The sequence below is a fragment of the Lissotriton helveticus genome, chromosome 1_1 (assembly GCF_964261635.1).
Source record: "Lissotriton helveticus chromosome 1_1, aLisHel1.1, whole genome shotgun sequence".
In the NCBI taxonomy this organism is placed as follows: domain Eukaryota; kingdom Metazoa; phylum Chordata; class Amphibia; order Caudata; family Salamandridae; genus Lissotriton; species Lissotriton helveticus.
In genome coordinates, this window is record NC_136057.1 from 74,505,850 (window position 1) to 74,526,133 (window position 20,284).

The window sequence follows — 20,284 nt, forward strand, 5'->3', positions numbered from 1 at the left end:
CCAATCTAGCCTGTTTCCCCGCCCAGATTAAGGAGAGCATGAGAGATTTTATGTTGCGAAACACCTCCGCCGGAGGCTTGATAGGGATATTATTAAAAAGATATAAAAATTTAGGCAGGAGTACCATTTTTACTATGGCGAGTCGATCTGCAAGCGAGAGCGGTAGCCCAGTCCATCTCTTGACCTTATCTGTCAGCGTTGAGACGGTTCTCCCGTAGTTGGTGCGAATGACCAGTTCTGGGTCCCGATGGAACCAAATGCCTAGGTATTTTGTCGGTTCCTCTTGCCATTCCAGGGGGTAATCCAGTGCTATGGGCTGGGTACCGTCCGTCAGCGGGAGTATGAGGGATTTGCTCCAGTTGATGCGGAGACCCGAGTATTGGCCGAATTTAATGTATTCCCGCAGCAGCGGGTTCAGGTTCGTCTCCGGGTTTTTTACGTAGAGGACCATGTCATCTGCGTACAAGGCTATGTGTATGGGTCTTGTTGGCAACTGAATAGCTGAATAGTGGTGGTGCTGCCGTATTTTACACGCCAAGGGCTCCAGTATGAGAGCAAATAGCATTGGCGATAGAGGGCACCCCTGTCGAGTGCCTCTCCTGATGTCTATCGGGGTCGAGAGATGTTTGTTCACCCGTATGCGGGCTGATAAGCCCGAATACAGCATTGTGATCCAGCCGATGAACAATGGGGGGAACCCCATTCGGATTAGAACTGCGTGTAGGAAGGGCCAGTCAATCGTATCGAATGCCTTGGCCGCATCCAACAAGACAGCAACCGCTTTGGTAGTCGGGGCCAAGTAATGTGCCAGAGCAAAAAGTGTGCGAGTGTTGTGGGTGGTAGACCTATCCGGGATGAAACCTGCCTGGTCCGGTCTTATTAACATCGGCATGAGCGGCTTCAGTCGGTCCGCTAGTATGCTTGCCAGTATCTTAGTGTCAACGTTGATCAATGAGAGGGGGCGATAGGAATCGCAGTGCTCTACGTCTTTGCCCGGTTTCAAAAGAGCGATAATCAACGCCTCTCTCATGGATGGTGGAAGTGTTTGGGCTTCGTGCGCGGCTTCATACAGATGTACCAGGTGTGGCGCTAGCTTGTCCGCATATGCTTTATAAAATTCTATGACGAAACCATCCGGACCCGGTGCTTTGCCATTTGGGAGTCTTTTGATAGTATCTATGACTTCTTGTGTCGTGAGAGGCCTCGCTAAATATTCCCTGTGACTGTCTGCCAGCCAGGCGAGCTCTATGTCGGCCATGTATTCCAATATTTCCTCCCGTGGTATTTGAGCCCTAGCCTCGTACAGTGCCCCATATGTTTCTCTGAATTCACCCATAATTGTCGGTATGTCGTGTGCACGTGTGCCATGTTTAGTTTGTATAGTCGCTATATGTTGTGGCGCCCTACCAGAGCAAATCTTTTCCGCCAGAGCTCTGCCCGGCCTGCCCCCTTCCCCATATCTCCTAGCCGTTGTCCTCTTGAAGATGTACTTAAGCTCATCTTCAGCAAATGCGTTGTATTCCAACAGTAGTATCTGAATGTCACTCAGTAATGCCTTGTCCCCAGTGTTTGTGTATCGCTGTTCCAGTTCCCGAAGCATCTCCTCCCTCCTCTGAAGCTGGTGACGGATATCTTTTAATATACCTGCTGATGTGCAAATGCACACGCCCCGAATTGTTGCTTTAAAAGCTTCCCATAGAAGGCACGGGTCCTCCGTAGTGGGGGCATTAAGCTCAAAATAGTCAGTAATTGCTTTCAGGATTATATCAACGTATAGGGGATCTCGCAAAGCCTGCGCATTAAATCGCCAGGTGTAGGGCGGCGGGACATAGTGTGGGATTCGTAACCTTAGGAGGACCGGGCCGTGATCAGACAGTGTTCTCGGGAGATGTGTTATCTGCTCTACCCATGTATGGACGTCCTGTGTGGCTAGCCAGTAGTCCAGTCTGGACCAGCTCCTATTCGCCGCATTGATGTGTGTAGCCACCTGTTCGCCTGGGTGCAGTACCCGCCACACATCGCTTATGTGCAAATCAGATATGGCGTCCAGCAGCATTTCCCTTGCCTTGGTATGTTGCTCAAGTGCGTGCGGTGCCCTGTCAAGCCCTTCGCTAAGTGTGACGTTGAAGTCCCCCCCCCCAGATTACATTGTCTGCTTGTATATCTGCTATTATGTGCCATAACCTTTCAAATAAACCTGCATCATCCACATTCGGGCCATACACATTCACTAGTGCCATTTTTTGCTGTCTCACCTCGCCCACCACTATGACATAACGTCCCCCTGCGTCAGTGTACGTGTCTTTGATATTGAAGTGAGTCCCTTTCTTGATCAAAATGCTGACGCCCCGGGAGTATGTCGAGTAATATGAGCCAGTGGCGGATTCCGCCCATTTGTTCCCCAGCCTGGATGTGGAAGTGGGTGCCATGTGTGTTTCTTGCAGAAATGCCACATCCACCTTAAGCCTGTCAAGGTATGCGAACATCTGCCTTTTCTTTCTTGGGTTCCCCAGCCCCCTGACATTCCATGTGAGGAAGTTGAGTGTGTCAACGCGTGCCATTAACATGTGAACAGGTTTATCCGTGTGCCGCGTGTGCTGTGTACCCACCTGAGGAAAAGCGCGCTTTTAACATTAATAGTACAGGCAACAAAAGAGGTCGCAATGCTTCTCAGACACAGTGCAAACATATGGAACATATTCAGCTTCCCTACCCCCCCACCACCCACTTCAGCGCCCAAACTTTGCCAAAGCCATTCCCCCCCGAACTTTAGAACTGGGAATAAACTTGTTGTGGGGTACACCCTCCTGGGGGTGTCGCCCGAAGCACACATCTCCATCCACAAAGTGGATGTGGACGGGCGCGATTTTGCATATTGTTATCATCAAAATGTTCCTCCTCTCCATCTCCCCTTCCCATCCCCCCGCATGTATTTATGACAGTCTTTTCCTCCCCCATCCCCCTTCGAGGCCGCAAAGGGAATACAGGCAGTGCCTTTCGCCCTCATAGTCAGTGTCTCGGGGCTGCACATAGACAGCGCATTTAGGACAGCCTGCCGGCCGCATGTTCTTAGTCAGGTGACACACCAAGCACGGGTGTGGGTATTACAACTACGCTCCCCAATTGTACTCACTGCGTAACTGCCATGCATGTCCCCCTTCCAATGTTCTCCAGCAGCAATGACCTCAGCCTCGTGAAGCGCAAAGTACAGTCTCGCTCCAAATTCAACGTCCGCCGCCTGGAGCCATCCTCGAAGAAGCAATCCAGCGTTACGCATAGGCCAGCCATCCCGTCGTTAGTCGTTGTCGCTCATTCTGCCCGCATTCTCCCGATCTTTCCGACGCTTGGTGAGGGTCTTGACGTACTCCTGCGCAGCTTGCACCGTCGTGAGAAACACCGGCTTGCCATCCGTCAGGATTTTAAGTTTTGCTGGGTATAGCATCGCATATCCAATTTCCATCTCGCGAAGCTTCTTTTTCACTGGAGCAAACTCCTTTCTTGCCTGCTGCACCGCCATGGTGTGGTCTGGATAAAACTCTAGTGAGTTGCCGTGATGAGTAATGGCGCCTTTTTCCCTCGCTAGTCTTAGTACAGTATCTCTGTCCCTATAGTTGAGCACTCGGGCAATGATTATTCGAGGCGCAGCCCCTGGTTTTGGGATGAGGGCCAGGGAACGATGTGCGCGTTCGACCAGGAAGACGTCGGAGAAACTTGCAGCTCCGAATATATCCTTCAGCATGTTTTCCACGTACGTCTCCATCCTGCCGGTGTTGGTGGATTCCGGCAGGCCCGAGATGCGTACGTTGTTGCGGCGGGACCTCGCTTCCTGGTCCTCCACCTTTGCCTTCAGGGTCTCCAGGGTCTTTTCGATGGCGCTGTGTGTTGTCGTGAGGTCTCTGGATTGGTCTTCCACCGAGGAGATCCGTTGTTCTGCCTCCACCAGTCTCTCTTCGTGATTTTCCAGCCTGGTGGACAGGGAGTCCACCCTTGCCACGACATTGTCCATTTTGTTATTCATATCCTGCAGACTCTGCTGGATAGCCCGTAGTACTTCCTCCATGCCGGCGCCGTCCCCCAGTATCTGGCCACTGTCCGCCTCTTGATTAGCTCCTGATTTTACCGTTTGTTTTCTTGCCTCGAAGGGCAGCTTCGACTGCTGCTTGTCTGGCTTGCCCATCTCACCCGGAGATGCAGATGGGCTAGCAACTTGCGAGCTTGTGGGAGTCACTGGCTTGGTCGTCGTCCGTGTGCGCCGTACCTGAGCACTAGCCGCCCCCTGCGCTGTAGATCTATACATCAGACGTTCCACTCAGTCATATACACGCATATTGTAGCTCCGCGCTCGATGCAGGTGTGCCCCGTGGCGTCGCATTAACTGTGGGATCTTGCCATCGCCTGGGTACTCCCCTGCCTGCCAGTTACGGACCCGTGGTGGACGGCGGTTCAGGTTCGCGCCTTTTTTTTTGTTTTTTTGTTTGTGGCAGTACGTAGCAGCGTTGTGAAGCCCCGCACCTCGCTACTTTCCCCAGTGCACCCCCAGCCGCCGCACTCTCTTTCCCGCCTTTGCTGTTATGTAGTGCGGCGCTTCCCCACCCGGTCTCACGCTGGGTTATTGCTGCGGGGGGCTGGCGGTGCCCGGAGCAGGGTCGCCGATCATGCGTTCCACCGCCGCCGCCATGTTGGTTTTCCTGGAACGCACAGTGTCCGCTGCAATAAGCCCTTGCAGCACAGGCATATCGTACCTGGTTTTCGCCTGCTCCTGAACCACGCTGCTAGCGCTGCGGGTTGGGGTCAGCCCTGTGAGTGTCTGTGGGCGACATCGCTCGTTTTCAGACGTGGTCGTCACGGTCGTGCGCCGCCATTTTGTCCAGTCTCGCAGTGTCGCTCGGTTATCTGCTGAGTACTCCGGCGCTCCGTTAATCTTCTGGCTGATATCTCCACATCTTGGAGCCGGGGCCGTCAGACTCACATTCAGCTAATTTGCGCAGGATTCGGGGATCGAGGGGATCAAGGGGACCAAGCAGACGCGCCCGTCCGGCGGAGCCGACTCAGCAGCCAGCCATTCCGCAGTGCGCCCTCTAGCGCCCCGCAGACAAGAGAGGTATCATTGAAAAGGGTAGAATCGAGTGGATCTCAGCTTGGGGATCGCCGCAAAAAAATTAAATTTTTCTCACAGTTCTGTGTGGGTACACCATGCTGGCACAATTTGCCTACCACCTGACGTTCCCCTCGGTCTCCTGAAAAAAAATGATGCCTCACTTGTTTGGGTAAAAACAACAAGTGATGGACTGAATGGTGATCAATGTCACACACTCCCCCAGTCAAAAGATCTGGGCCCAAATCCATCGTTTTTTTGCACTCCACACCACCCTGGGTTAGACAATGGCGATATGCAAATCAGCTCTGACCCTGTTGCCCCATGGGAACAGTCCAGTCCAAACTACAGAAGCCATGTCCTTCCCAGAACGGAATCAAGCATCCGAGGACCGGACCGGTTTCGAGGTAACACCTCTCTTCAGCCCGGCTAGCTTGACTCCAAGTGGTGTGGAGTGCCTGGGACCCACGTCTGGGCATCCCCAGCGCACTTAGGGCGGCAATTGCAAAAACAACAAGTGATGGACTGAATGTGGATCAATGTCACACACTCCCCCAGTCAAAAGATCTGGGCCCAAATCCATCGTTTTTTTGCACTCCACACCACCCTGGGTTAGACAATGGCGATATGCAAATCAGCTCTGACCCTGTTGCCCCATGGGAACAGTCCAGTCCGAACTACAAAAGCCATGTCCTTCCCAGAACGGAATCAAGCATCCAAGGACCGGACCGGTTTCGAGGTAACACCTCTCTTCAGCCCGGCTAGCTTGACTCCAAGTGGTGTGGAGTGCCTGGGACCCACGTCTGGGCATCCCCAGCGCACTTAGGGCGGCAATTGCAAAAACAACAAGTGATGGACTGAATGTGGATCAATGTCACACACTCCCCCAGTCAAAAGATCTGGGCCCAAATCCATCGTTTTTTTGCACTCCACACCACCCTGGGTTAGACAATGACGATATGCAAATCAGCTCTGACCCTGTTGCCCCATGGGAACAGTCCAGTCCGAACTACAAAAGCCATGTCCTTCCCAGAACGGAATCAAGCATCCGAGGACCGGACCGGTTTCGAGGTAACACCTCTCTTCAGCCCGGCTAGCTTGACTCCAAGTGGTGTGGAGTGCCTGGGACCCACGTCTGGGCATCCCCAGCGCACTTAGGGCGGCAATTGCAAAAACAACAAGGGAAGGACATGGCTTTTGTAGTTCGGACTGGACTGTTCCCATGGGGCAACAGGGTCAGAGCTGATTTGCATATCGCCATTGTCTAACCCAGGGTGGTGTGGAGTGCAAAAAAACGATGGATTTGGGCCCAGATCTTTTGACTGGGGGAGTGTGTGACATTGATCCACATTCAGTCCATCACTTGTTGTTTTTTCACTTGTTTGGGTGGCCAAGGGTCTGCGAATGGGAAAGGCCAAAAACGTAGATATTGAGGAAATAGCACTGTGAGCTCTAAGTACCATATATATTTTAACATTTATTTAGGCGATTCTGCATTGGACACCCAAACAAGTGAGGTGTCATTTTTATTTTTTAAAGGGAACGCTGGGTGGTAGGAAATTTGTGCCGGCATGGTGCTCTCAAACGGAAATGTGAAGATAATATAATTTTATTAGCAAAATTTGAGATTTCTAGGGGATTCTTGGTGAGAAAACATTGGGAAATCCACTCAAGTCACCCCTCCCTGGACTCTCCCGGGTGTCTAGTTTTTAAGAAATGTCTGGGTTTGGTAGGTTTCCCTAGATGGCCGCCAAGCCCGTGATCAAAAGCGCAGGTGAGTCCCTCGCAAAACCTTGCCTTTTTGTGATCGATAATTTTGAAGTCTCCACAGTATGTTTTGGGCAATTTCCTGTTGCTATGTTTCCCTAAGTGCCGGGTCCAAAATGCACAGGTAGGCACATTGCGAAAAAAGGGGAGAGGAGTTGGCCTAACGGCTAGGGCTGTCGCCCTCCAACCTTGGGAACTGGGTTAGAGTCTCGGCAATGACAGCTGAACATCCTGTGATTCTGGGCAAATCACTTAATCTACCCGTGACTAACAAAACTGAATGTGTCCTCATGTAATGCAACTGTAGCGTTCTAAGGCGCTCTGATACCCAATTCGGGTCAAGTTTGCGATATATAAAACTCTGTAAAAAAAAAAAGTGTCAGTTTTCCTTTAAAAAAATATGTGACCACTTTGATTTTGTTTTTGGGCTGTTTCCTGTTGCGGGCACTAAACCTACCCACAGGTACCAATTTTATCGAGAGACTTGGCGGAATGCTGGGTGGTTGCAATTTTGTGGGTCCCCACAGATTCCAGAACTTTCCATCACAGAAATGTGAGGAAAATCTTTTCTGTTTTATAAAGTTTGAGGTTTGCAAGGGATTCTGGGTAACAGAACCTGGTGAGAGCCACACAAGTGCCCCCATCCTGGATTCCCCAGGGTGTCTAGTTTTCAAAAAATGCCCATGTTGCATTTTAACCCATTATCTGTCACCGGCACTAGGCCTACTCACACAAGTGAGGTGCCGTTTGTATTGGTAGACTTAGGGGAACCCAGAATAGTAGAACAAGTGTTATTTCCAGTTGTTTTTCTACACCTTTCTGCCTTCCAAATGTAACACAGTGTGTAAAAAAGAAGACATTTTGAAAAATGCCCCCTAATTCACATGCTGGCATTGCTACGCACAAATTCCGAGATGTGCAAATAACCGCTGCTTCTAAACTCCAAATCTTGTTCCCAATATGAGAAATACATAGGTTTCCTTGATACCTATTATTCACTCTTTATATTTTACCAAATGAATTGCTTTTTCCCCGGTACACAATGAATGACCATTGCAAGGTGCAGCTCAGTTATTGGCTCTGGGTATCTCGGGTTCCTCGTGGACCTACACGCCCGATATATCCCCACAACCAGAAGGATCCTGCGAATATAACGGTATACTGCTTTAAAAAATCTAGCATAGTTAGAAGAAGTTACAGGTGAAAATGTAGGCACAATTGGCTGTAGTTTTGAACTAATTTTCAAAATTTTGTTATTTCAACTGTTAATTTCTATAGGAAAACCTTGAAGGATCTACACAATTGACCCCTTGCTAAATTCAGAATTATGTCTTTTTAGGGCTCGGCCTACGCCCACGAAGTGGGTGGAACTTCGAGCTCCTAATGTTAAAGAGAAAAAAAAGTATCTCTAGGGCTTTGGCCAGACACATTCCTTAGTGTGTTATGTCATCTGGCCAGTGATTCGTCTTCGCTGTGGTGTCTTTTGAATAGCCTTGACGTGATAGGCTAAATGTAGTTTTCGTCCGCCATGTTTGGCATTTTTTGTGCGTGTGCGCGCACAGAAGTACATTAATTATAATTAGGAGCTGTCAGGGTGCCTCCGTAAGTGAATCCAGATGGCCGGGCGCGTTCACCATTCAGCAGCGCTCAGCGCGCAGCTGCTGCATGCCATGCCGGGAAAGGGCTTCATTAGCCTCATTCATCCGGCGCTGAGACAGCAAGACACGGGGGCCCACGGCCCCCTCCCTCATCTGTATCGGCGAAGCTCGGAACGTCCTGCCCCGGCACTTGGTAGAATACACAGATTCCAGCACCAGTTGCACACAGACACAACCAATATAGAAACCATGGGCAGAAGTAGACACTGGCTGAAGAACCATTAACTCACTAATGTACTCGACCAGCGTTCAACCCTGTTGCCTCGTGAATATACAAAGATTGCAGCAACATTAACCAACTGAGCTATCTTACCCGGATACGAGGGTGTGATCTGCAAATTAAACACAGAGCTTAGAGAATGTACAGTCGCTCACCTAGGTTTGTCCGTTGGATTCTTCCCTGAGACCTGCAGGCTACACCCATACCTCAGCAGCAGGAGCATTAACCCTCAGGACTGTTTTACCAGCTAGTGCGCTTCCATTTGTTTTCGGGCTTCCATAGCCGCCTGCGTGTGATGGGACTACGGGCAGTGCAGAATCAGAGTGCAGAATCAGAGTGCAGAATCAGAGTGCAGAATCAGAGTGCAGTTTGAGAGTGCAGTTTGAGAGTGCAGTTTGAGAGTGCAGTTTGAGAGTGCAGTTTGAGAGTTCAGATGAGAGTGCAGTTTGAGAGTGCACTTTGAGAGTGCAGAGTGCAGTTTGAGAGTGCAGAATCAGAGTGCAGAATCAGAGTGCAGTTTGAGAGTGCAGAGTGCAGTTTGAGAGTTGAGACTGCAGTTTGAGAGTGCAGTTTGAGATTTGAGAGTGCAGTTTGAGAGTGCAGAGTGCAGTTTGAGAGTGCAGTTTGAGAGTGCAGTTTGAGAGTGCAGTTTGAGAGTGCAGTTTGAGAGTGCAGTTTGAGAGTGCAGTTTAAGAGCAGTTTGAGAGTGCAGATTGAGTGCAGTTTGAGAGTGCAGAGTGCAGTTTGAGAGTGCAGTTTGAGAGTGCAGTTTGAGAGTGCAGTTTGAGAGTGCAGAGTGCAGTTTGAGAGTGCAGTTTGAGAGTGCAGATTGAGAGTGCAGAGTGCAGATTGAGAGTTGAGAGTGCACGTTGAGAGTGCACATTGAGAGTTGAGAGTGCAGTTTGAGAGTTGAGAGTGCAGTTTGAGAGTTGAGAGTGCAGTTTGAGAGTTGAGAGTGCAGTTTGAGAGTTGAGAGTGCAGTTTCAGAGTTGAGAGTGCAGTTTGAGAGTGCAGTTTGAGAGTGCAGTTTGAGAGTGCACTTTGAGAGTGCAGATTGAGAGTGCAGTTTGAGAGTGCAGATTGAGAGTGCAGAGTGCAGTTTGAGAGTGCAGAGTGCAGTTTGAGAGTTGAGAGTGCAGTTTGAGAGTTGAGAGTGCAGATTGAGAGTGCAGATTGAGAGTGCAGATTGAGAGTGCAGATTGAGAGTGCAGTTTGAGAGTGCAGTTTGAGAGTGCAGTTTGAGAGTGCAGTTTGAGAGTGCAGTTTGAGAGTGCTGTTATAGAGTGCAGTTTGAGAGTGCAGTTTGAGAGTTGAGAGTGCAGATTGAGAGTTGAGAGTGCAGTTTGAGAGTGCAGTTTGAGAGTGCAGTTTGGAGGTGCAGTTTGAGAGTGCAGTTTGAGAGTGCAGATTGACAGTGCAGATTGACAGTGCATTTTGAGAGTGCAGTTTGAGAGTGCAGTTTGAGAGTGCAGTTTGAGAGTGCAGTTTGAGAGTGCAGTTTGAGAGTGCAGTTTGAGAGTTGAGAGTGCAGATTGAGAGTGATGATTGAGAGTGCAGAATCAGAGTGCAGAGTGCAGATTGCAGTTTGAGAGTGCAGATTGAGAGTGCAGATTGAGAGTGGAGAGTGCAGATTGAGAGTGCAGATTGAGAGTGCAGTTTGAGAGTGCAGTTTGAGAGTGCAGTTTGAGAGTGCAGTTTGAGAGTGCAGAGTGGCAGTGAGTGCAGACTGAGTGCAGAGTGACAGTGAGTGCAGACTGAGTGCAGAGTGACAGTGAGTGCAGAGTGACAGTGAGTGCAGAGTGACAGTGAGTGCAGAGTGGCAGTGAGTGCAGAGTGGCAGTGAGTGCAGAGTGGCAGTGAGTGCAGAGTGACAGTGAGTGCAGAGTGAGTGCAGAGTGAGTGCAGAGTGACAGTGAGTGCAGAGTGACAGTGAGTGCAGAGTGAGTGCAGAGTGACAGTGAGTGCAGAGTGACAGTGAGTGCAGAGTGACAGTGAGTGCAGAGTGACAGTGAGTGCAGAGTGACAGTGAGTGCAGAGTGACAGTGAGTGCAGAGTGACAGTAGAGTGCAGAGTGACAGTGAGTGCAGAGTGACAGTGAGTGCAGAGTGACTGTAGAGTGAGTGCAGAGTGACAGTGAGTGACAGTGAGTGCAGAGTGACAGTGAGTGCAGAGTGACAGTGAGTGCAGAGTGACAGTGAGTGCAGAGTGAGTGCAGAGTGAGTGCAGAGTGAGTGCAGAGTGAGTGCAGAGTGACAGTGAGTGCAGAGTGACAGTGAGTGCAGAGTGACAGTGAGTGCAGAGTGACAGTGAGTGCAGAGTGACAGTGAGTGCAGAGTGACTGTAGAGTGAGTGCAGAGTGCGTGCAGAGTGACAGTGAGTGCAGAGTGAGTGCAGAGTGAGTGCAGAGTGAGTGTAGAGTGAGTGCAGAGTGAGTGTAGAGTGAGTGCAGAGTGACAGTGAGTGCAGAGTGACAGTGAGTGCAGAGTGCGTGCAGAGTGACAGTGAGTGCAGAGTGACAGTGAGTGCAGAGTGACAGCAGAGTGACAGTGAGTGCAGATCGACAGTGAGTGCAGAGTGACAGCAGAGTGACAGTGAGTGCAGAGTGACAGTGAGTGCAGAGTGACAGTGAGTGCAGAGTGACAGTGAGTGCAGAGTGACAGTGAGTGCAGAGTGACTGCAGAGACAGTGTGTCAGGGTGCACATTGTGTGAGTGTGCAGAATGAGTGTGTAGGGTAAACAGTGTGTGACTATGCAGGGTGACATTGGGAGTGTGCGGGTGAGCAGTATGTGAATGTGTAGGGGCAGTGTGTGAGTGTGCAGAAAACACCACACACACATACACCACACACACATAACGCACACACAAACCACACACCTCAGTCTCTCAACACCACACACTTGTCACCACTCAACACAACACACTCACCACCACACTCACTCCCCAGGCTCACCCCCACAGACTCACCACCACACACTCACCAGCACACAGAAAACAACACACACAACAACACACCCCCAGCCGTCAATGAATGCTTTCACCATGCACAAACACCAACAACCATCATCCATCTGTGCACGCTTTTACCAAGCACACACCCACCAGCCGTCAGTGCACCCTTCCACCAGGCACACACACCTCCAGCCGGCAGTGCACTTTTCCACCAAGCAATCGCAGTATGGTACACTTTACTTTTAAACATATTCATATAAAGCACAGCATGCCACCATTGGTAAAATTACAATTCAACCAACATACTTCCACTACACACCACATGCACACACTCCATAACACATGGCAAAAAGACATTGGCATTTACAATGCCATTAGCGCAAACTCAAATAAATCCGAGCCCGATTGCATTTCTAATGCTTGTTTCATAAATCTATTGCTTTCTGGGATCCATTATTGGTTTTACACCCATTTCTACCACTAACTTGAAGGAGGTTGAAAGCACAAAAAATAGGAAAATAGCTTATTTCCTAATAAAATGCCAAAACCTTGTAGAACATTTGGTTTTCTGACAAATATCTGCCTGTTCGTGAAATCTGGGAAGATGGTGATTTTAACCAAAAAAGGGAGTGGCACAGGGGGGAAAAAAACCTGGCAGCGAGGGGGCTAAGGTAAAGGGTGATCGCAGGGCATGGAGGATGGTGAGGACTATAAAACATGCCAATCCTAATGGCAGACAGCGCGTCAATAAAACAATACATTAGAAGGAAGTAGGATGTAAGGGGGAGGCTGCCGGGAACACTTAAGTGTAGATCAACATAATGTATAATCCAGGCAATCTGCCAGCACGGCTCCAAGCCCCACTGTCCACAGGGGAACAGAGATCACATGAACAGGAGGATAAACACCATACTTGGGTACAATTGTACATGCATCAACTCACACAGGCTGCAATGGCAGGCCTGTAGTCAGAGTTAGGAGGGACCCTTATGGGTGGCATAACACATGGTGCAGCCTATGGGGGTCCCCTGGAATACCTAGGCCCTAGGTACCTAGTACCATATACTAGGGACTTACAAGGGTACACTAGCAGCCAATTAGGAATGTACCAAGGTACTCACCATAGCCAATTTAGGAAGGAAGCACAGTGACTGGGGCCCTGATTAGCAGGATCTCAGTCAGACTCGTCAGAAAAACAGTATGACACCAGCACAAAGTGGGGGTAGCCATGAAAGCAGATCCTACTTTCCCAACCCATCTCCCCACTCCTCTAGAGAGTAGCATGTGTAGTGTATTGTCCTCTGCTCGTGCACAGTGCAGGGGAGTATGCAGCCACCTCTTAGTGTCCGGCACAGGCCGCTTTCCAAGACATTGCTATTTGTCACTTGAAAAGTACGTATGCAAGGTCTATGAACCCGTGTACGTGTTTGCCCCCTCTTTGCTTTAGGGTGAAGGCCTAGCAGGCAGGATTCAGGGGTAGTTGACAGTGTATGATCTGCAAGTTCTGCTATGGTGGCTGTAACCTTGAGCCATGACACCTGTAGTGGTGGGCACTCCCACACCATATGTTAGAAACCAGCATCAGCCAGTTTACAGCACGGACACTCTGGTGTCGAATCAGGAAACGCGCTCTTGATGCGGTGGGGGGAGAGTTAACTGTAATGTGTGTAGTTAAATTGAGTGAATTGGAATCGAGGGTTCCAGGACACTTGGCTAACATGTTGTAGCACCTGTATGCATGACTTGAGCGGTTGCGGGAGCACAGCGTTCATCTAGCCAATGCCGTCCCCTGTGTGCAGCTGGTGAAAGGTTGATTGTCGGCATTTAAAACACCTTCTCGTTGCTCTGTTCTCCAAACAATCGTTAAAGATTGGCTGAGGTGGAGTGCTCAGTGCTGTGTTATTGGAAGCCAACATCCTACTTTCCGCTTCTATATCTCAGAATATTACTGAGCTATAAATGTTTTATTTCTGAGAGATCTTGGCCTGCACACGCTCTACATGTCATAGAGGAAAAGCTTCTGAGGAATTATCACACACGCTGCTAGTTTCAGGCTCTTCGATCAAAATGCTGTAACAATCTACTATCTCGCCGCCTCACCTATCACTCGTTGACTCTGTCCCTGCCTTGGACCGGTAGGGAGCTCAGCTTCTTTTAGGTTAGGTTTGTGCTGTACAAATACCACATGCATAGCACCTTTTTCAAAGGAAGAACACTTTGGTGACAACAAACGTTGCTGCAGTAGAACGCAGTTGAGATAGTAAAGAACCTTGGTGGCATGCTGCACACGTTGGATCATTTGGCGGTGCATTTCACACTGTGCCTATGGCATTTTGTATTTGAAAAGCAGTGCTAAGCTTGTGGCCCTTTGTGAAAGCTGTGTAGGGACTGTGTCATTGTCAGGCATGTGTGAGAGTCGCAGAAGGCACTTTATCTTTATCTTATGTGCAGCATGCGCTGTTCTGGCGCATTCTCCATCTTGTGTAAACAATGAGCGCACCTCAGTATTGTTCCATTAAATGTGGCCACAGTGCTTTGTACAGGTGATATTGAATTGCATGAGTAGGAGGAGAGACCCATGAAAAGTCATGGGAATTACATGGTTAGAAAATGTTGTTTGCAGGTTTTGTGCTGGAAAAGGAATGTTGAAAGCAGGTCTATGCATGTGAGGTGCAGGTGAATACATTTGAGAACAGGCCCTTCCTTGTATGGAGGGCAGCAGAGATGTAGGAGATATGGACAGAGCAGTTTGACTTAAGAGATGTTTTTAAGATTATTTCGGGTGCTGAGCAAGATCCAGAGGTGAAAGGGTGCTAACAGGCTTTGGCTTTGGAGCTCCATCTGTGCTCTTGCTATGCTTATACACCACAGCTCTCAACTAGTGTGCCACCAGGCTGGTGTGCTATCTCAAGCTCTAAAGTTAGAGGTGGAACAACTAAACCACAGAGCAGCCCAGCTCAATCTCCTCGTCCAGCTGGGAATTCCCACCCCAGTGGATAATACTGACAAACTTAAAAATATTTGAGAGAAGTAAAACCACAAATTAAGTTACAATCATTAAACTACTGCTCTGCTGCATATTGTGGGTGTAGTGGATGAAGCCAGGCATCTCTGCGAGCAGTAATATTTGATTTATGGCGCAACATCCTGATGTCCACCCTTCTGTCTCGAGTCTTCCTGATCCATCTCCCATCTCTTACTCAAAGAGCTGTTCTTGTTTTACAAAACCTTGACCATACGCATCTACCTAAAGCTGTAACTAGTGTATGAGTGCTATGCGAGCGCCCTTTTTTTTACTTACTTACTCATGAACACCTTTGCTGAAATAAGTAAGATGTTACTTATTCAAAGCAACTTTTATGTAAATTCCTGTGTATGGTTAAATATGCCATCATAAGTTTCAGAAATGGTAATCAAGAGATATTTATACAATCAATTAAAAATTGTATATGCACATTCCGTTATGTTTCCCTTTAAGTAATTTTAAATCTTTTTACATCCGACAGAAAACAATCTTTGATCGTACGAAATGTTTCAAAATAATGAAGATAACACTGTAAATCTACAAAGACGAAGTCCGAAATATTGAGTTCCAGTATTCAGAAAAACATAAGTGCCGTCAGAGCCAGCCGGACCGAACATAAACTGAGACATCCTGAAAGAAGGGACAAGAGAAATTCAGTGATTCCACGAGTCTCAGCTGTGCACCTCCGTGCCTCAAAATGAAGAAATAACCTCTAGAAAATTAAGACAACACTGATAAACCTCCTCTTGTGTAAACATGTCCAATAACAGCTTTGATCATGAGGTCGGTATGAGGTGGTTACAGCAGAGCTGTGCTTCCTTAAATAATACCAGGAGAACATTAAGTGCTAGAGGTGTATTGCAAACTGTTTCAGACCAATCCACAGCAACCATTGAAAAGCGCAACGGAGTGGAGTCAGACAACTGAAGGTTAAAAGAAATAGGGGTTCTGCTGTCTAAAATACAGAGCACTGTCCCAGTGTGCACCGACCAGAAGGACGTTGGATCTTTACCCGCATGCGTGCCGAACCATTATTCAGTCTAAAGACACAATCGCCCACGAAGAAGCCTTACACACGTTTTGAGATTGGAAAGTAGTTGGTGACCATTGCACTTTATTCTTTAATTGGAAAACAAACGTGCAAAATACGACTCACACAGGGAATGCAAGAATAACACAAGTGCTTTATCAGTCATGTTGGCCCTTCAGGAAGTACAGTCAAGGGATGTAAACAATTATATACCAGACCCAGAGACACTAACCAAGAGAGAAGTCTCTGACACATGCAGTGAGGGCTTTAGTTTGTCATCAATATTGAAACCCCATCAGCAAACACACACAGGAAAAACACTATTCAAATGCACTGAATGTGTAAAGAGCTTTATTCAGTTATCACGCCTACAAAGACATCAACGAACACACACAGGGGAAAAACCATATAATTGCACTGAATGTGTGAAGAGGTTTAATCAATTATCACACCTAAAACAGCATCAGCGAATACACACAGGGGAAAAAACATTCCAGTGCAGTGAATGTGGAAGATGTTTTAGTGATTCATCAGCATTAAGGAAACATCTGCGAACACACACAGGGGAAAAACCATTCCAGTGCAGTGAATGTGGAAGACGTTTTAGTGATTCATCAGCATTAAGAAAACATCTGCGAACACACACAGGGGGAAAACCACTCCAGTGCAGTGAATGTGGAAGAAGTTTTAGTGATTCATCAGCATTAAGGAAACATCTGCGAAGACACACAGGCGGAAAACCATTCCAGTGCAGTGAATGTGAGAAGAGGTTTATTCAATTATCAGACCTAAAACAGCATCAGAGAACGCACACTGGGGAAAAACCATTCCAGTGCAGTGAGTGTGGAAGACGTTTTAGTAAATCTTCAACATTAAGGAATCATCAGCGAACACACACAGGGGAAAAACCATTCAAGTGCAGTGAATGTTTGAAGAGCTTTAGTCGATTATCAGACCTAAAATACCATCTGAGAACACACACAGGAGAAAAACCATATAATTGCACTGAATGTGTGAAGAGGTTTTATCAATTATCAAACCTAAAACAGCATCAGCGAACACACACTGGGGAAAAACCATTCCAGTGCAGTGAATGTGGAAGAAGTTTTAGTGCTTCATCAGCATTAAGGAAACATCTGCAAAGACACACAGGGGGAAAACCATTCCAGTGCAGTGAATGTGAGAAGAGGTTTATTCAATTATCAGACCTAAAACAGCATCAGAGAACACACACTGGGGAAAAACCATTCCAGTGCAGTGAGTGTGGAAGAAGTTTTAGTAAATCTTCAACATTAAGGATTCATCAGCGAACACACACAGGGGAAAAACCATATAATTGCACTGAATGTGGGAAGACCTTTATACATTTATCAGGACTAAAACGGCATCAGAGAACACACACAGGGGGAAAACCATTCCAGTGCAGTGAATGTGAAAGTAGTTTTAGTGAATCTTCAACATTAAGGATTCATCAGCGAACACACACAGCGGAAAAATCATTCAAGTGCAGAGAATGTCTGAAGAGGTTTAGTCGTTTATCACAACTAAAACAGCATCAGAGAAAACACACTAGGGAAAAACCATATCATTGCCATGAATGTAGAAGTAGTTTTAGTGAATCATCAACATTAAGAAAATATCAGCGGGGCGTGGCTAGCAACCAGGTAATATGGCCGCAGAGTAACTGAGCTCTGTGATAGACGGGGCCTTCCCGCATCAATCCAACCATTTATCCTGAATGAAATTCAGTGCTGCAGCAAGATAATTGCATAAGGAACTTCTATCACCGACTGTACCGCTCCAGACCTCCGGAGCTCAAGGGACTGCGAAGATTTGCGGCAGAGGTGATCGCGGCCTCGGTCCACGTTGCAGCCGGGACCTCAATTAGGCACCCACCCCGGAAATGAGGTAGGCGACGCTGACGGGGGTGACATCGGGCGCGGAAGTTTTGGAGGCACGCAGCTCCTGCCGCGCAGTGCCGAAATACCTTTCAGCAATATACCCGCGGCTAGGAACACAAACAATGAAGGGCTAACCATGCGGGAAAGGTCCGGCAGTGCTCGCTGAGGGCCCTTGCGGCAGGACTTGCTGATACACCTAGAACGGCCCCAGCGCCAACGAACAGAACCGGGGGCAGCAGGGATTGTGGTGAATACGGCGCTGCACGGCCTGAACCCCCAGAGTTAAAGATTATCAAAGGGCACCGCCAAGGGGGCCGCGGCCTAGACCGCATTGAAGCTGGGGTCTTGAGTAAGGGCCGATCCCGAACTCGGCAGGACTAGTGCAGGACGGTGGAGGACGGCGCTTGCTGGGGCGTCGCTGAACATAGGACTTGTGAGGTGCAATCCCGCCACGCAACAACAGGACGTGGTCTGCCGCTGACCCCGCAGCCGGAGGAAGTAGACAACGTGGTGCACATCAGAAAGGGAAACAACAAGAGATTAACCGGACCCTGTGCAGCGGGGACTTATTCTACCAGTGGGACTAACCCGGCACCCATCCGGTAAGAAGAGCAAGACGCGGGGAAGACTGCCAGTGCAGAAGAGGGAGCACAACTTTTAAAGCGCAGCAATAGGAGTACCGACATTGCTCAAGGGTTCTCAACTCCAGTCCGAAAGCAGGAGCCTGGGAAAACAGACAGTGGGGTCCACTGGGCCCACCATCACAGCACAGTGCCGGGGAAGGCGAGATAGCGCGTGACCGCAGACAGCAGACCCATAACCCTCGGCTGGAATATACCTAGAGGCACTGGGCGGTAGACCTACAAAAGACGCAAATTGGCTGCAAATATGAGTGGAAGAGGGCCGAAAGTACAGCAGACCCACTAGGCTAGATAAATACGCCTACACGAAGGACTCCTCCGGAACGCAGGCCAGTGCCTGACCTCCAGACACGCCAGAGGTCACAGAGGAGGTGACCCTCCAGGATGTGACGCGGCTCTACGAACAATGCAGTCCTCGATGGGCACGATCTCCACAGATGTTGCCCTAATACGGGCGGACTTTGCTAAAATGTCGGACAGACTGGTGGAGGTGGAGAAGACAACTGCGGGGCTCTCGACGGACACTGTAACACTGCAACAACAAGTGCAGAGACTAGAAGAGGACAACAAAATGATGAAAGCAAAACTGGATGACCAAGAAGGCCGCTCGCGGCAAAATAATGTGCGCCTTGTAGGCGTGCCGGAAACTGCAGGGGCGCCAGCCTTAGATCTTTTTGTAGAAGACCTGATTCAGAACCAACTACAGCCGCGGGGGCTCTCCAAATTCTTTTCAGTAGAAAGAGCGCACCGTGTACCAGGAGGTAAACCGCGTCCAGGAGCACCATCACGGCCGATATTGGCACGAATCTTCAACTTTAGAGATAGCGACGCTATCCTGCAGGCCGCACGCATCGCACCGGCGATAAATGTAGATAACTCGGAAGTCACCTTCTATCCTGACTATACAACGGCCGTCACACAACAAAGACGTAGTTACATGGAGGTTAAGAAAGAATTACGTGCCAGGGAACTAAAGTACTCTATGCTTTTCCCGGCGAAGCTCCGGGTTGAGTCTGAGGGAAAAACATTGTTCTTTGAAATGCCGGGAGAGGCACGAGACTGGCTAGAGGGATGGAGACCGGCCCATGGGACCAACACCAGGGAGAACGTGCACGCGGGCCGCTAAGAAACTTACAGAAAGACCCCAAAGAAGAGGTATACCACCGAGAGGTTGGGACCATGGAACCCTACAAGACGAACACGACGCAGACAGCACCAGCTAAAGCACTACGGTGGGACACCTATTTCTCGGAAGAGAACCCTTTGTTGAACACTGCTACACGAGATGAGACATCGCTAATGAATGAACTGGGGCATGGACATTCGATTCACGGACCCTGAACAAGGAGTAGGGCCCCACAGGTAGGATCTAACAGATGGGGGGCAACACTGAGTAGACAGTTCGTAAAGGGAGGACTTTGTTCTGAGCACCGAAGACTCACCCCCACGAATGTTGTGGTTTGTTTGGGACTCAAAGCGCTCTGCTCAGTTTGGGGGGCGGGCTGTTTTAGAACCGCCGGGCAGGGAGGCAGGGTGGGGGGTTCGGGTTAAGGGAGTTAGGGGACTTGATTGGGTCTGTTATGTTTTTCTGGTTAACAGAGCTCTCTGGAAGAAACTGTTGATAACTGTACGATGTGCTCACATACATGACATGCACCCGTGCTTTGACACTACTAAGAGAAACACTAGCTCTGTAACCCCATATCACACATACTATGCCACGGCGTGAAGATCTGGATGCTGGCTCACAGCCGCCACAATCACTAGGCCCTCCCCTGTCTGTTATATCGTGGAATGTGAATGGACTAGGGCACAAGATTAAAAGGGGGTTGGTTCTTCAATATCTAAAGCGGAAGTTCCCTACGGTAGCATTACTCAAAGAGACACATTTAGTGGGTACGGCCTGTAAAGCGGTCAACCGTTGGGGATTCAAAATGGTAGCCCATGCAGAGTTCACGTCTGGGTCCCGGGGAGTGGGTATCCTGGTACATAGGAGC

The 20,284-nt window shown here is 48.9% G+C and overlaps 1 protein-coding gene across 4 annotated transcripts in view; it reads left to right on the top strand.

Annotated features, from left to right (window-relative positions):
• Nucleotides 1–19,661, top strand: part of LOC144830731 (uncharacterized) — a 54,849-nt gene extending 35,188 nt beyond the window's left edge. For all 4 annotated transcript variants that reach the window (XM_078688936.1, XM_078688945.1, XM_078688956.1 and 1 more), the window contains one exon: nucleotides 15,197–19,661. In XM_078688936.1, coding sequence (XP_078545062.1) covers nucleotides 15,910–17,433 — 1,524 coding nt within the window. In that variant the 5' untranslated portion in view covers nucleotides 15,197–15,909 and the 3' untranslated portion in view covers nucleotides 17,434–19,661. The remainder of the gene's footprint in view (nucleotides 1–15,196) is intronic.
• The last annotated feature ends 623 nt before the right edge of the window (nucleotides 19,662–20,284 follow it).